Source organism: Neophocaena asiaeorientalis, unplaced genomic scaffold (genome assembly GCF_003031525.2).
Source record: "Neophocaena asiaeorientalis asiaeorientalis breed wild unplaced genomic scaffold, Neophocaena_asiaeorientalis_V1.1 scaffold449, whole genome shotgun sequence".
NCBI classification, from domain to species: Eukaryota; Metazoa; Chordata; class Mammalia; order Artiodactyla; family Phocoenidae; genus Neophocaena; species Neophocaena asiaeorientalis.
Genome location: NW_020175027.1, coordinates 2,259,296 through 2,273,808, shown reverse-complemented (window position 1 = coordinate 2,273,808; position 14,513 = coordinate 2,259,296). Strand labels below are relative to the sequence as shown.

General features: G+C 52.7%; 2 protein-coding genes across 6 annotated transcripts in view; one reads left to right on the top strand and one right to left on the bottom strand.

The window, feature by feature from the left end:
- The first annotated feature begins 4,342 nt into the window (after positions 1-4,342).
- On the top strand, positions 4,343-12,010 carry TPM2 (tropomyosin 2). Of its 5 annotated transcripts, none has more exons than XM_024763052.1 (9): positions 4,343-4,637; positions 5,086-5,211; positions 8,261-8,394; positions 8,493-8,610; positions 8,708-8,778; positions 8,918-8,993; positions 9,494-9,556; positions 9,715-9,784; positions 11,864-12,010. In XM_024763052.1, the coding sequence occupies exons 1-9, from the start codon at positions 4,524-4,526 to the stop codon at positions 11,944-11,946; spliced, it is 855 nt and encodes a 284-aa protein (XP_024618820.1). In that variant the 5' UTR covers positions 4,343-4,523; the 3' UTR covers positions 11,947-12,010. The 5 variants fall into 5 exon arrangements, with proteins under 5 accessions (XP_024618820.1, XP_024618823.1, XP_024618824.1 ...); XM_024763055.1 differs by lacking the exons at positions 8,918-8,993; positions 11,864-12,010 and adding exons at positions 9,238-9,313; positions 10,754-10,962 and having other exon boundaries at positions 4,349-4,637; XM_024763056.1 differs by lacking the exon at positions 8,918-8,993 and adding an exon at positions 9,238-9,313 and having other exon boundaries at positions 4,353-4,637; positions 11,864-12,007.
- A 1,003-nt stretch (positions 12,011-13,013) lies between these two features.
- CA9 (carbonic anhydrase 9) overlaps positions 13,014-14,513 on the bottom strand; it is a 6,120-nt gene continuing 4,620 nt past the window's right edge. Inside the window, exons 6-10 of the mRNA XM_024763030.1 lie at positions 14,334-14,491; positions 13,984-14,128; positions 13,827-13,853; positions 13,298-13,379; positions 13,014-13,166 (exon numbers count right to left, since the gene is read on the bottom strand). Coding sequence (XP_024618798.1) covers positions 13,100-13,166; positions 13,298-13,379; positions 13,827-13,853; positions 13,984-14,128; positions 14,334-14,491 — 479 coding nt within the window. The 3' untranslated portion in view covers positions 13,014-13,099. The remainder of the gene's footprint in view (positions 13,167-13,297; positions 13,380-13,826; positions 13,854-13,983; positions 14,129-14,333; positions 14,492-14,513) is intronic.

Sequence of the window (14,513 nt, the reverse complement as noted above, 5' to 3'; positions counted from 1 at the left end):
GAGTATGTGAACAAATCCAGTCCCTAGCCAAATCCGAATTTTCAAAAAGCAGCTTTGCTGAAAACAGTAAGCCTATGGATACAAGTGTCTGGGCCTAAGAGAATTGTGGCCACAGATTTGGTTGAGGCAGTTAACAAGCAAAAAATCCAACCTGAGGCTGCCTCAGGTAGGCTCAACTGTTGACTGGGTTGGGCACTTCCAGGCCCTCCCAGGCCTTGCTGCTGCACTGGCCTAGAATAGCGCTAGAACAGAAGTAACTGAAAAAGCCGGACCCAAGTGTGAGGCCGCATAATCAGAGACCAGAGCTCCCCTAGTGGCCAGGCGGGTGCTCGCAGCCCTGTTCCAGCTGCCCTGCTAACCTGTAGGTTGAGTGGAGGGAAGCGGTCAGGGAGCTGGGTGCTGTGTGCTTCCACTTCCTTCCACGTCCGCTCACGCTGCCCACACTGCCCACACTGCATGGACCACCTGGCAGTCCCCTCAGATCTGCCGCTACTTTCATGCATGATTCTTTAACCAGCCCTGGGGCCCAGTTATTTCCTTGCTTCTCCCTCCAAGTAGAACACAAGTACCGCCCATCTGCTGCTACTCTTGTCACCTCCTGTCACCTCCTTGAAGCCATGACATCTTCTACTCCTATACCATTAGAGTAAGTTTAAAGTAGACAGAATGAGTTTGTCCTCCCCAGGGCTGCCCATTAGGGGAGGTGCCAACTTCCTACCATCACTCCTGTCGCCTGTGAGTAATTCATTCAATATTTACTAAGCCATGCCCATGCTAAGCACTGGAAAACAGAGATGTATTATCAGTACTATCACCTCTCTGACGCAGACTGGCAACTGCAATACGTACTGCTGTGGCCCCCTAACCCCGGATACAATGTCCTAGCATCGTTGAGGACCTTAGAGATCAAATCCCTTTTAAAACTTCCCCAACAAGTGGTAGTCCAGACTGTTTGAACTCCTCCAGCTATGAGCCCAGGACAGCTGCTGACTCCTGCTACCACTTCCTGCCATATCCTCAGGAAGTGTGACCAATCACGTACCTCTCACTAGTGATGCCTCAGGGAGCCTTCTGGGGAGAGACTTGAATACCCATTAGACCAGCAGTTCTTAAACTGTGGTTGGCCCTCCGTCCCCTAGAGGTTCCCAAGACCCTTTCAGGGGTCCATAAGGTCAAGATTATTTTCATAATAATACTAAGACATTATTTTCCTTTTTCACAGTGTCAACATTTGCACTGACGGTGCAAGAACATTGGTGGATAAACTGCCTTAGTACAAATCAAGGCAGTAGCCCAAACTGTACTACAAATAGTCATTGTAGTCTGCACCACCATGCACTAGCAATTTAAGAAATAAGTGCTGGCTTCTTACTTAAGAATGTCCTTGACGAGGCAGTAAAAAAATATTAATTTTATTAAATCTTAGTCCTTTAGCAACAAGTCTTTTCAATATTCTGTGTGATGAACTGGGAAGTATGCATAGAGCACTTCTGCTGCACACCGAAGTACGGTGGTGTCTAAAGGAAAGCACCTAGACAATTCTGTGAGTTGTGAGCTGAACTAGCTGCTTTTTTCATGGAGCGCCACATTTACCTGCAGGAATGACTGACAGACAAACCATGGTTATCAGACTTGGGTATCTGGCAGGTCTTTTCTCGAAAAACAATACAAAAAACCAGAGTGTGTCACTTCAGGGAAAAACCTGACGGTACTTGTTGCCAATGATACAATTCAAGCTTTCAAGTGAAAACTAGAACTTTAGAAAACTTGTTTCTGCCATGAGCTTTACAGGTTCCCCACACTTAAACTTTTCTGTTGAAACCATCATGATTTTTTAAATAATATATAATGAAATGTATTGACATTTGAAACATCTGCATAGCTCAGTGAATCATTTTCCAAATGACCAATGCTTGATGTTACAAAATTATCCCTGGGGAAAAGATCCAACCAAAATGCAATACAGACTAATTGGTTACAATGAAACGTTGTACAAAAAGGTTATTGATATAGTTTCATTGCAACTAACCCTTAAGAGCATACCATCTGTCAAGTGTTGATGTAGCATCAAAGAAGAATATCCAGGATCACACAAAAAGGCTACAAATACCAATGACCCTCGAACAACATGGGTTTGAACAGCACTAGTCCACTTATATGTGGACTAGTTTATTACAGTACTATGTGATCTGTGGTTGGTTGAATCCAGGGTTGCAGAATCATGAATACTGAGGAACCGAGCATACAGAGGGCTAAGTTATGGGTTTTCAACTTCACAGACCCCTGTCTTGTTCAAGGGTCAGCTATGTACTATTCTCTTTTCCAACTACGTATCTGTGTGAAACTAGATTCTCTTCCTATACGGTACTTTAAACAACCAATACATAGCAACAGATAGAAAGCTCAAGTAGATTTTGAGAATCCAGTTGTCCTCTATTAAGCCAGATATTAAAGAGATTTGCAAAAATGTAAAATAACTGCCATGCTCTCACTAATTTGGGGAGGTGAATATAGTTATTTTTCATTAAAAGTATGTTAACATGGTAATGTGTAATGGGTTTGTTTGTTACTTTTAATGAATTAATAAATATTGAAATTTTTTCTTAGTTTCCATTTTAATATGGTAAGTATTGACAGATTGATAGATATGATAGATATGACTCCAACAAAAGCTTTTTGGATCTTCAAATGCCACTCTCAATTTTTAAGAGTGTATGGGGGTTCTAAGATGAAGAAGTTTGAGAATTGGCCCACTAGACCATGAGTTCCCCTAGATCCACATAGTATCTTTGTGAATTCTGAACCTGGTGCACAAAAAATTCGCCAGGCAAATGTTTACCAAGTGCCAACTCTATGCCTGATGCTGTGCTACACTGGGGATTCAGAATTGAAAAAGACAGTCTCTGTTCTGGAGATCAGTGAAGGAGGCAAACAGGTACAAGGACAGTTATAACAGGGACTATGAGAATGTCAGTTAGGAGCCTTCACCAAAAACATGCACCTATTAGGTGCAAAGGGTGGTCGGGACAAGTGGCTAGGGAAGGCTTCCCAGAAAAGCTGCCACTTGGTCTTTACAGCCACCAGGAATCAGCCAAGGGAAGAGCATTTTAGGGAGAGAGAACAGAAGGTGGAAGCTTCAAGAAAAGTATGGTGATTTCCAGTTCCTGCACTTAGCTCAGTATGAATGCTGCACAGAAGTACAAGTCTGTGTACTGGGGGTGAGGTTGGAGATGAAAGGAGGTAGAGCTAGAGAAGTGGGCAGGAGCCAAAACAAAGGGCCCTATATACCATATTAAGAGATGTGGATTTTTCCCATCAAAAGAGGGAGGGCGAAGGGAGGGGTTTGGGAGGATTTTAGGGTCCTATTTGCACCAACTTTAAAAAAAGACTTCTGTGTAACAATGTGGAGGAGAGCTGGGGAACCAGGAGTAAGACCACAACAGACACAGGCAGGAGGTAATATAAGGAGCTGCCCAAGGCAACCCCAGAGACTTCAGAGGAGGAACCTCATTTGTAGGAAGTAGAACCTACAGGATTAAGTGGATGTGGGAAGTGAGGGACGGGAGCTCTTGATTACCAGCCAGGGGTCTGGCACTGGCTACAGGGTGGATGGAAGCGACTCTCAAGAGTTTGGGGAAACAAGGAGACGGAGTGAACACCGCGAGATCAGTTTTGTTCCATGTGTAGCAGCAGTCACCTAAGCAGATCTAAATACATTTCAGAGCCCTCGGGGGTGGGTGGGGGTGAGTGGAGGAGTGGTGGGGCCGGTGGAGCCCGGAGCAGGGCAAGGAAGGGACGCAGAGGGACGCGTCCCGGGAGGGGATGGAGACGGGGGAGGGGAGCGCGCCGCGTCCTGCCCGGCAGAAGCCGCGTGGAAAATATGCGGGGCACGTGGGGGTGGGGCAGGCGGGGCACGGAGCTGGGTTCCGAGGCCCGGCGACCATGGAGGAGGGGCCCTGGCTCCAGAGGCAGGGGCTGGAAGGGGCTGGAAGGGGGAAGAGAGGTCAGGCCCGCCCTCGGGGACAGCCAGCCGGGCCTCGCCCCGCACTGCGACTGGGGCTCTGGGCTCCCCTCCTGACTCAGTTTCCCCAAGTCCCTGGAGAGACGCTCCGCTATCACTGCCACGTCGGTAACGCAAACCCAGAGTCTGGGACTCAGGGTAAACTGAGGCACTCGAAAGGCGGAGGAGCCCCGCCTTCCAAGAGACATTTAATCCGAGGGGATTTACAGGAAACTTAGGGAGGGGGGAGAGGCGGAGCCCCGAGGGGGTGGGCGCAGGGGGTGGCCGCGCCCCCCGACCCTGCAGCGCTTCTGCCCCTACAAGGTTTGGGCTGCGGTGGGGGAGGGTCCTGGCCCCCGGCTCCGCCCGGTCCCTCCCCGCCTTTTAGGCGCCCGCGCGGCTGGGACATCCCAGTCCCGGTTGGTCCTCCTTGCCTGCCACCCGTGCAACCACTTCGCGCAGCCAGCCCAGTCAGCCAGGTCCACCCCACAGCCCGCCGGCCGGCCGGTCTCCCACCGCAACCATGGACGCCATCAAGAAGAAGATGCAGATGCTAAAGCTGGACAAGGAGAATGCCATCGACCGCGCTGAGCAGGCTGAGGCCGACAAGAAGCAAGCTGAGGACCGCTGCAAGCAGGTGGGGGCCCCAGGCCCGGTGCATCCCCTGCCACCACCCCACAATGCGGGTGGGGTAGGCCCTGCCCGGTGCCCCCCAGCCTCTGGCCTGCTGTCCAAGGCTCTCTACTGTCCAGTGTGAGGGCCAGTGTGAGGGCTGCTGGGCCTTCACGGTGCCCCCCAGGGCCCTAGCCAGAGCCACGCTTCATCTCACCCATCATAGCCTGGGGAGCCCCGGTGCCCCCCTTTCCACTCCTGCCCTTGCAGAGCCATGATGGCCCTTGCTCCTTGGGGTCGGAAGCTCTCTCTCCCCTCCCGCCAGGTCCCTACAACACCCCTGGCTGCACTGTCCCTCCTCTGCTATCCCTCTTCCTCCCTGACAGCCTCTACATATCTCTTAGTACCCCCTCGCACGCACCACTCCTCCTGCCTGGGCCTGGGCCTGGCTGACTGAGGCTTTTCTCTCCCAGCTGGAGGAGGAGCAGCAGGCCCTCCAGAAGAAGCTGAAAGGGACGGAGGACGAGGTGGAAAAGTATTCCGAATCAGTGAAGGATGCCCAGGAGAAACTGGAGCAGGCTGAGAAGAAAGCCACCGATGTGAGTGTGGACCTGGGGGATGGTGGGAGAGTTAGTGCACTGGGAGGGGTCCCAGACATGGGGATGGAGGGGACCTTCAGCACCAGGACAGAAACCGTTTCCTCGCAGGAACCCAGGCTAGGGCAAAAGGTGGCACAAATAATCCAAGACAGTGGGTAAATCAAAACCACTTCCCACTTCCCCCAGAGGACACAGTGTTGTAATTTCGTTTGGTTCCAGCTCTTAGTGTGTACAGTGACCAAGCAATGAGTCACCGCGGGGGTGGGTGGTACAAGAATTTACCATCCATCTCAACTAATCCCCCAGCCGAACATGGAAAGGAGCCTGCAGCTACCTTTTCGGGGTGCGGGGCAGGGGGAGGGGAGAGGAGTTCAAAGAGGGGCCCTGACTTGAGCTACACCCCCGGGGGGGCCATTAGAAATTCCCTGGCCTTGACTTCTGGCTCCAGCGGCCCTGCTGTGCACTGGGGCGCCAGCTCAGGTTCTGTCGGTCCCTCACTTACCCTCATTAAGCTCTTGGCCTTGAGACCATGCCAGGCCACAGGGCAGAGGGACAGAGCCACAAACGCCACGGCAGCCACCTTGGCAAGTTCTGCTCACTCGGAGATTCCTCTGCCCACCGCCCGCTAACCAGACTTCTCTACCTCCTGCCATTCCCAACCCCTCCCCCCACGAGGTAGGAGAACGGCCATCAGACTTTGGACATGGTACTTTCTCTGCCTCATGCTCCCCGTTTGCCTTCCACCCAGGCTTAAGTTTAAGATGAGCCTGCGGTTGGGTGGATGGGGGGATTCGCATACGCACGGTCTGAACATCCAAGATCAGAGATGACATTACTGTTCGTACTGACCATTATCCTTGTTCCCCATCCCCCCCTAGCCCCAAGGTTGGTTTCTCTGACCTCCAGCCTTCGGTTTTGGTTCTTCACCAGCCCTGGCACTTGGGAGGGAACTGACCTGCAGCTGCTAGTGAAGACGACCCTGGGCATCTGACACTCTATAAATAACTGAGGCCCAGTGCAGCTGGAGTAAGGACTGGAAACCCAAGGAGCTAGGTGGGGGCTGGAGGGAGGAGGGGAAGACAGGGACAGAGCTGGGGAAGCAGGGCAGCAGCACCAGTAGAAGATAGGAAACGGTGCCCAAACTTATTGTGTGACCTTGAACACAGCACTTAACTTACACGGTGCCTCAGTTTCTCCTTTCTCTCTTGCTTCTTATTTGTGCAGAGGGGACAGCACTGCCTGTCCTGCAGTTAGAGGGCAGCATCCGTAACTGGGAAGAACTTGAGAAGCAGAAAATGGCAAAAGTCATTCCTGTGATGCGGGCCCCAGGACTTCCCAGATTCGCCAGTCATTTCTCACCCCACTACCATGAAGAGTTTCCCTTTTGCAGAGTCTCATCTCTCTCTAGAATAGACCTCCAGTGTCCCCCAGAGTCATTCTTACCAACCCCAGTGCTGTCCCAGAATCCTTCCACACTGAGTCATATGGCCCTGTGCCCAGGATGGGCTCTTGTCACTCTAGGTGGCCTTCAGCACCTGGAGGATAAGCTGCAACTACTTTCTATATATGGTGTTGTTTCCCCTGCCCTACACTATCACTCAGGACCTGCTTTCTACTCCCTCTACCCCCAGTGCTGCCACCCATCTCTTCCCTGTCACTCTCTTCTTCTCCTACACTGGTCCTTTCTCCTTTCCAATCCTAAATCCCGCGGTTTCTGTGTTTTGTCCTTGAGGGAGAGACAAGGGATAACCTAACGTTTATGGGGTGTGGACTCTGCAGGCACATATTCAAGTGCTTTCTGCATATTATTTTACTATTTCCCAAGATTGCTTATCATCAGAATCCCTTGGAAGCTTTTTAAAAAAAAAAAAAAAGGGGCTTCCCTGGTGGCACAGTGGTTGAGAGTCCGCCTGCTGATGCAGGGGACAAAGGTTCGTGCCCCAGTCCCGGAAGATCTCACATGCCGTGGAGCGGCTGGGCCCGTGAGCCATGGCCGCTGAGCCTGCGTGTCCGGAGCCTGTGCTCCGCAATGGGAGAGGCCACGGCAGTGAGAGGCCCACGTACCGCAAAAAAAAAAAAGATGGAAAGATTTCCAAGCCCCTGCCCTGGAGATCTCAGTTCAGTGGCTCCAGCATGGAGCTAGAGAACCTGGTATTTTTTATACACCTCCCAGATGATCCTGTTATTAATCCAGTATTAGAAGCACTGCATTATCTCAGAACAGCCTACAAAGTAGGAACTGCTATTGTCAACTCCAATTTAAAAAGGAGGAAACTGAGGCTTAGAGAGACTAAATAAGTTACCCAAGGTCACACAAGTAGCTCAAAGACAACAGTGTCACTCAGAGCAGACGCTCTTAACACCAAGTTGCACTACTTCTCTCATTTTCCTTTATTGGGGCCCTTCTTGCTCTGTCCTCTCTTTCTCAAGGTATCGTGTTTCTGTGCACGTTCTCCAAAACCACCATGATTTTGCCTCTGTACTGCAGGATCAGTGGCTGATCTGCCACTCACACTGCCCTCGCACCGACCTCACTTGCCTCGGGCATTGGCAGGGAGTACCCTTGGTACGGCCTAGGGTGTCCTAAATAGGCCTGGCTTGCTTCCGGAGCCTCCCGCTAGGGGTCTGCCTGGCAGCGAGTGACATCACGTAGCTTGATTCTGTGATTGGCGGTTTTTAGCAGCACTGCAGTCTGGTTGGCCTGATTCTTCCCCACCCCTTGCCTGAGCCAGGCTCTGCTGAGGAGTCGTCAGGGCTGCCTCAGACCTGGTCCCAGCAGTTGGAGGGCTCTCAGGAGGGATGGAGGGATCTGTGTGCAGATAACCATTGGAGATTATGCACCGTGCTAGAAGAGGCCCTGTAGCAGGGGAGTGGAGCTTGTACAGGAGGGCATGTTTTGGGCTGGAGCACAGAGTCTGCACAGAAGATGGTTGGTTTGGGGGAAAAAAAAATAGGTTGAAATTCTGGAGGTCAGGAAACCTAGGTTCGTTCTGACAAGAATCTTAACCATCCTCTGAAGCCTCTCTGACCTCTGACCTCTGACTCACAGGCCGAGGCAGATGTGGCCTCCCTGAACCGCCGCATTCAGCTGGTAGAGGAGGAGTTGGACCGGGCGCAGGAGCGCCTGGCTACAGCCCTGCAAAAGCTGGAGGAGGCTGAGAAGGCAGCTGATGAGAGTGAGAGGTGGGCAGGGGCGTTCTCAGAGGGTGGGCCGGGGAGGGGGCTGGGAGCCTGTCTCTGCTGGTCCTAACCCGACCCCTACCCCTCTCCCTGACTCTCAGAGGAATGAAGGTCATCGAAAACCGAGCTATGAAGGATGAGGAAAAGATGGAGCTGCAGGAGATGCAGCTGAAGGAGGCCAAGCACATCGCTGAGGATTCAGACCGCAAATATGAGGAGGTGAGAGCCCTGCCCCACTTTCTTCTCACTCCCAAGTCCCAGACACCCCCAGTCATTCACCATGGATCTCCTCCTCCTCTCTTCCCCATCCCCACAGGTGGCCAGGAAGCTAGTGATCCTGGAAGGAGAGCTGGAGCGCTCAGAAGAGAGAGCTGAGGTGGCTGAGAGGTGAGGACACCACAGGGCGGCAAGTGAAACTCGGCTTGAGCCCATGGCTCTGGGGTACTCTGCACAGTGGGGAGGCAGTTTCCCAGGCGTGGGACCACAGGGACAGGTCCTGCCTCTGACCCCTACCTGCTGCCCCCAGCCGAGCCAGGCAGCTGGAGGAGGAACTGCGAACCATGGACCAGGCCCTCAAGTCCCTGACGGCCTCAGAGGAGGAGGTAGTCACCTCTCTGGACCTTTCTGGGCAATGGCACCTTCTCTAGGCTCACCTTCCCCTCCATCTCAGGCTGCTCTCTCTCACCTGCTGGGGGCCGGGAAGGGCCTGGGGCTCCTAAACTCTGCCTGCTGTCACTCTCACAACTTTGCTCTTCTCTTCTCTCCTCCACCCCTCCCCCACTGTGCCATCTCCACTGTCTCCCCCACTGTGCCCTCACACCCCACCCTGCCACACACCCCCTGCAGTAAATGTGGGGACCTAGAGGAGGAGCTGAAAATTGTTACCAACAACTTGAAATCCCTGGAAGCCCAAGCGGACAAGGTAGAGGGGGGTAGAGGGGCAGTGAGGATGGGGTCCTTCAGGGGAGGGAGGCGATGGGCCCAGGCAGGGCAGGGCCGGATGTTTGATGGAGACAAAATCAGGAGTAGCCTGTGGGGCTCCGTGGAGAAATGAAGGACTTGTGGAGGCGATGAACTGATGGCATGTGTCTGTCCCTAAAAGTATTCCACCAAAGAAGATAAATATGAAGAGGAGATCAAACTGCTGGAGGAGAAGCTAAAGGAGGTGAGAGTCCTTCCAGTCCAAATCCCCCTCAAGCCCCCCAGTACCCGCCAGAGACCTCCTGTGGCAGGGAATTTGGGGACAGGGACGGAAGAGAAAGTTGATAGCGTCTGGGAGGGCCTAAGCTCCTGTCATTTTCCCCATCTTGCCTTTATGCCCAGGCTGAGACCCGAGCAGAGTTTGCCGAAAGGTCGGTGGCAAAGTTGGAGAAAACCATTGATGACCTGGAAGGTAAAAGGGATATTCCTCTGTACCCCTGAACCTTTTAAAATAGGTCCATATTCCCCATGACTTATCTTCCCATCCCATGATACCTGCCAGTGGTAAATTAGGGTTGGACCACCTAGGACTCCACAGACTCTGGCGGTCTGTGCCTCCCATCCAAGCAGATGTAGCCCCGTCAACTCCAGTGCTTCTCGAACTTGAGCGAGCATGAAAATCCCCTCAGAGTTTTTAAAACACAGATTCCTGGGTGCTGCTCTGAAGCGACTGCTGACTTTGGGCTGAATCTGTGTCTAACGAGCTCCCGGGTAATGCAGATGCTGCTGGTCCTCACATCACACTCTGAGTAGCACTGATCTAGACAATTCTGTGTCCAAGTGCAGCACCTTCTTCATTAAATAGAGAGGTATTTGGTTTAATATCTAGGTTTTCATGATAACATTAATGGAAAATACTTTTTGAAGCTAGATTTGGTGAAAACAAGTATCCAGGGATTTGCTAGTCTGTAGCTACTTCTCACTGTTACCGACAACGTTGTGCCTAAAGCTGTCTTTCCTTTTTACTTCACTTTCACAACTCGCTCTTCTCTTGCTTCCAGCCTTCTCAGGCAAGCCTCAGTTTTCTCTCCAACTTTAGGACTTTAGAACTTTCTGGCTTGAGCGCCCTCCCCTTGAAGCAAGCACTCCTGCTTATGCAAAGCACTGTGTCCCCAGGCCCCTGGGGGAGGCAGGAGCTCCTGGGGGGAAGCACCAGTTTGGGGTACAGAGAAGAGCAAAAGACATAGGGGTACAGAGAGGGGAGGAGGGGGCCCTGACAGCTGTCCAGCCTGTTCTCTGGCCTGTCTCTCTCACTCCATCTTCGTCCACCTCTCTCTGATTCTTGTTCTCTCTTTCCATTACCCTCTCTCCTTCCGTTCCTCTTTCCCTCCATTCCCTCTCCCCACACTCCCACCTGGCCCCCCTCCCCTGGACCCCCCAGACGAAGTCTATGCACAGAAGATGAAGTACAAGGCCATCAGCGAGGAGCTGGACAACGCACTCAACGACATCACCTCCCTCTGAGCCTCTCACCAGTGTGGCCCACGGCCCCTTCTCTCTTCTCCTTTCCATTCTCTGTATGGGGAGGGGGGCAAGCAGGAGGAGCGGAAATTGCCAACATTGCACAGCCAGGCTGGACGCAGCCTAGGAGAGCCCCCGTCACAGCTGCTGCCCACCCTGGCATTTGCTTCATCCTTCTATATCCATCCACTCCTCCCTCTACCCGCCAGCCTCTCCCACTCTCTGCTGCTTAATAAACTCAACTTGGTCTCCACGCTGTTTTCCTGCCCTCCAGAGAGCACTTCCATCACCCCCACAGAGCACTGCTTCACTGCTGAGACCCTGGCTCCTACGGGCACCCCTGATCTTGTGACCCCCCCCTCCTCTACTGATCTCACCCATAAAACACTGTGGCCCACACCGGAACCCCCTCTGCATGACTCTTACTGCTGCATGTGGGCACGTATGACCACGTCAGTCAACCACGGGCCCTCTGGTGCCTCTGAGACACACGCCCTTCTACAGACCCAGGCATGTCACTGCCCTTGGAGCATTCAAGCTGTGATTCCAGGATCTAAAAGAATGACTGGAAGGGAAGTGGAATGGTGAGGTGCAGGGGAGGGGCGAGAAGGTTGTGAATGGTCTGGGATGAAGTTTGGAGAGACACTGGATGGCAGCACCATGGGGCTTTCCCTGCAGGTCTGTTTTCTGCCTCAAGTCTGTCTGTCTGTCTGTCTGACATTCCCTTTCCTGGCTCAGTCTTTGTCTTTCCTCCTGCTTCCAACTCTCTTCAACCTTTTAAAGAAGGAGGGTAAATTAGTTTATGACTCAGGCCTTCCCATCCCACCTCCATGGCCCCAAAGCCTTGAGTGAGGCATCCCTGTCTGCCTTGTTCAGTCCATCCATTTGTCCCACCCACAGGGTCCTCAGATCCCTGAATGTTTGGGTCTTCCTGTGCCTCCAACCCACTCCGTGTCTATTTGTCACATCCCCTGTCCATGACTCCCCATGTTTCTCCCCCACAAACCTCACGGGTTGCTTCCCCTCACAGAGACCTTGGCCAGTGCCAAGGAGGAGAACGTGGAGATCCACCAGACCCTCGACCAGACCCTGCTGGAGCTCAACAACCTGTGAGGGCTGGCCCTGCCCCCAGCCAGGCTGTAGTTGCCACCAAATAAAACTGATGTTACCAGTATCATGGGGCCCTTTAAGCCTTTCTTGGGTGTTGGGGATGGTGGTGGTGGTTTTCCAAAATGGAGAAGGTAGAAAGGATGCCCCAGGGGAAGAGTGGAGTTGGAAGGACCCCTGCGTGAGCCAGAGGGGTGGGGCACTGGGCTCACTGAGGAGGGGTTGTGAACAGGCTGTGTGAAGCAGAGAAGCCTGGCAGGGCTGGGGGAACATCTGGCCCTTACTCCCCACAGAGCAAAGGAGCTGCTATCAGCGGCACTGCCCCATTCCAGCAAGCAGCTGGGCCGGACAGCACAACTGGAAGGCAAAACTGTAAAGCTACATAGCTTTTACTTGAGCAGGGTGAAAACCCAAAAGCCTCAGTGTGATTTTAAGCCTAGAGACCAAGCCTGCCCACACACACACACACACAGTCATTCCAACAATACCGGTCGTTTCTCCCTGCTTCCTGATAACATCTACATGAGGCAGAATCATGTCCCCCCACCAAAGATGTCCATACCCTAATCCTGTGAAATGTTACCTTACATGGGAAGGGGACTTTAGTTAAGCTAATGATTTTGAGATGGGGAGGTTATCCTAGGTTAACTGGGTAGGCCCAACATAATCACAAGGGTCCTTATAAGAGGGTGGCAAGAAGGTTAAAAGCAGTTGTAGGAGATGTGACAATGGAAGCTAGAGATTGGAGTGATGCAAGGAAGGGGCCACAAGCCAAGGAATGCTTGGCTTCTAGAAGCTGAAAAAGGCAAGAAAATGTCCTCTCCTCAGGAGTGTCCAGAAGGAACCAGCCCTGCCAACACCTTGACTTTAGCCCAGAAGATTCATTTTGAACATCTGACCTCTAGAACTCTTAAGAGGATAAATTTCCGTTACCACTGTTTGTGGTAATTTGTTACAGCAGCAATAGGAAATGAACACACCATCCTGTTGATTTGGGGAACAAGTATACGCCTTCCACAGATTTTATTAGAAATATTTATTTTAAAAAAATATCTTTGGAGGCTTAAAAGGAAGTAGTGTAATGGGCAGGACAAAGTCTCCAGCTCCCCCTCAGATTCCTCTGGCCAGCTTCTCTGCACATTCTCCAAGTTGCAGGCCTCTAGGCAACAGTCTCTGTGACCTCTGCCGGGTGGTACCTGACACTTCCTTTGGTCCCACTTGGGTGTCTACACAACAGGGAACCCTAATCAGAAATCTCACCAAGGATGAGCTCATTTGCATGCAATTTGCATGAAGCTGTTCTGGACTCCACTTGGGGAGCAGGGGCTGGGCCTAAGGGAGAGGGTTAGTAAAATACCTTTGCTGCCTTCTCATTTGCACAAGGAAGGCGATGCTGGTAACAGCAAAGAGAAGGCCAAAAACCAGGGCCAGGATGTCTCCTGGAGGGAGGAGGAGAGAGACTGCCTAAGGGAGTGAAGAGGAGTCTGTAGGGTTCCCTCAGAGCCTCTTCCACCTGAACCCCACCCCTGCCCCAAGTTCTCCAGCTGCCCCCAGCGTCTCCGAATCCAGCAGAGGCCAGCAAAGGGATGGGGGTGGATAAACAAGAAGGGGTAAGATAAGCACTTTTTTCCTCTCTAAAAACAAAACGAAAGAGGTTGTTTGGGAAGGAGGATGCAAGGAGATTACTGGAGCTTCATTCTGACCAACTCTTGCACTGGGGACAACAGGGGAACCCCCCTGCCTTGATCTGACGCTATCCTATTGGGGTTGATGTGTGCTCTGCAGAAATAGAGAGGCAGCAGTGGTGGTCCTGACTAGCCCCTGAGGCTGATCGGTGCCAAGGGATGCCCCCAGCCTCAGGAACCAGAGGAGGGGCACAGACTCACCAGCAGCGAGACAGGAATTCAGGTGGACTGAGGAGAAAAAGGAGACGTTAGAGCCAGGGGTTGTGATCACCAGTGACAGACAAATGAGGACACATGGGGAGGATGAGGGACCTGTGGCTGGGGGTAGGGGGCATGGCATCAGTAGACAAAGCTGCACCTGGCCCAACGGTCCCAGGGCTGCTGTCCACTCCAGCAGGGAAGGAGGCCTCAATTATTCGCCCATTCAAAGGCTGTGTAGCTCGGAAGTTCAGCTGTAGCCGAGTGTCATCAGGTCCCCACAGGGAGTCAGAGAGGGCGTGGAGCTAGGGAGGTCAGCAGACAGTGGGGGTGGGCTTATGACACAGAAGCAAAAGGGTCACAGGCTTACAGCCAGCACCTCAGGGACCCACTGTCCACGTCCCCCTCATCCCCAACACGGCCACTTCATCTCTTTATGCCTCCTCTCTCACCTCCACCTACAACCCTTTCCCCCTCATCCCCTATGTCACCACCACACCCCAGCCCCACCTGCTTAGCACTCAGCTTTACTGTCTGGTTGAACACAATCCAGATGACTCCCTGGGCACAGGGGGGTGTGGTGAGAGACCCCTCATATCGGAAGTAGCGGCTGAGGTCAGAGGGCAGCAGTGCAGATACATCCAGTCCTGGGACCCAAGTCTCAGAGTCTGTGGAGAGGACCTGTGCTGG

Excerpts from the sequence above, each read along its gene's own strand:
- TPM2 (XM_024763052.1), top strand. The coding sequence starts at position 4,524 with ATGGACGCCATCAAGAAGAAGATGCAGATGCTAAAGCTGGACAAGGAG. Across the intron at positions 5,212-8,260 it reads CTGAGAAGAAAGCCACCGAT|GCCGAGGCAGATGTGGCCTC; the intron begins GTGAGTGTGGAC and ends TCTGACTCACAG. Across the intron at positions 8,994-9,493 it reads TGACGGCCTCAGAGGAGGAG|TATTCCACCAAAGAAGATAA; the intron begins GTAGTCACCTCT and ends TGTCCCTAAAAG.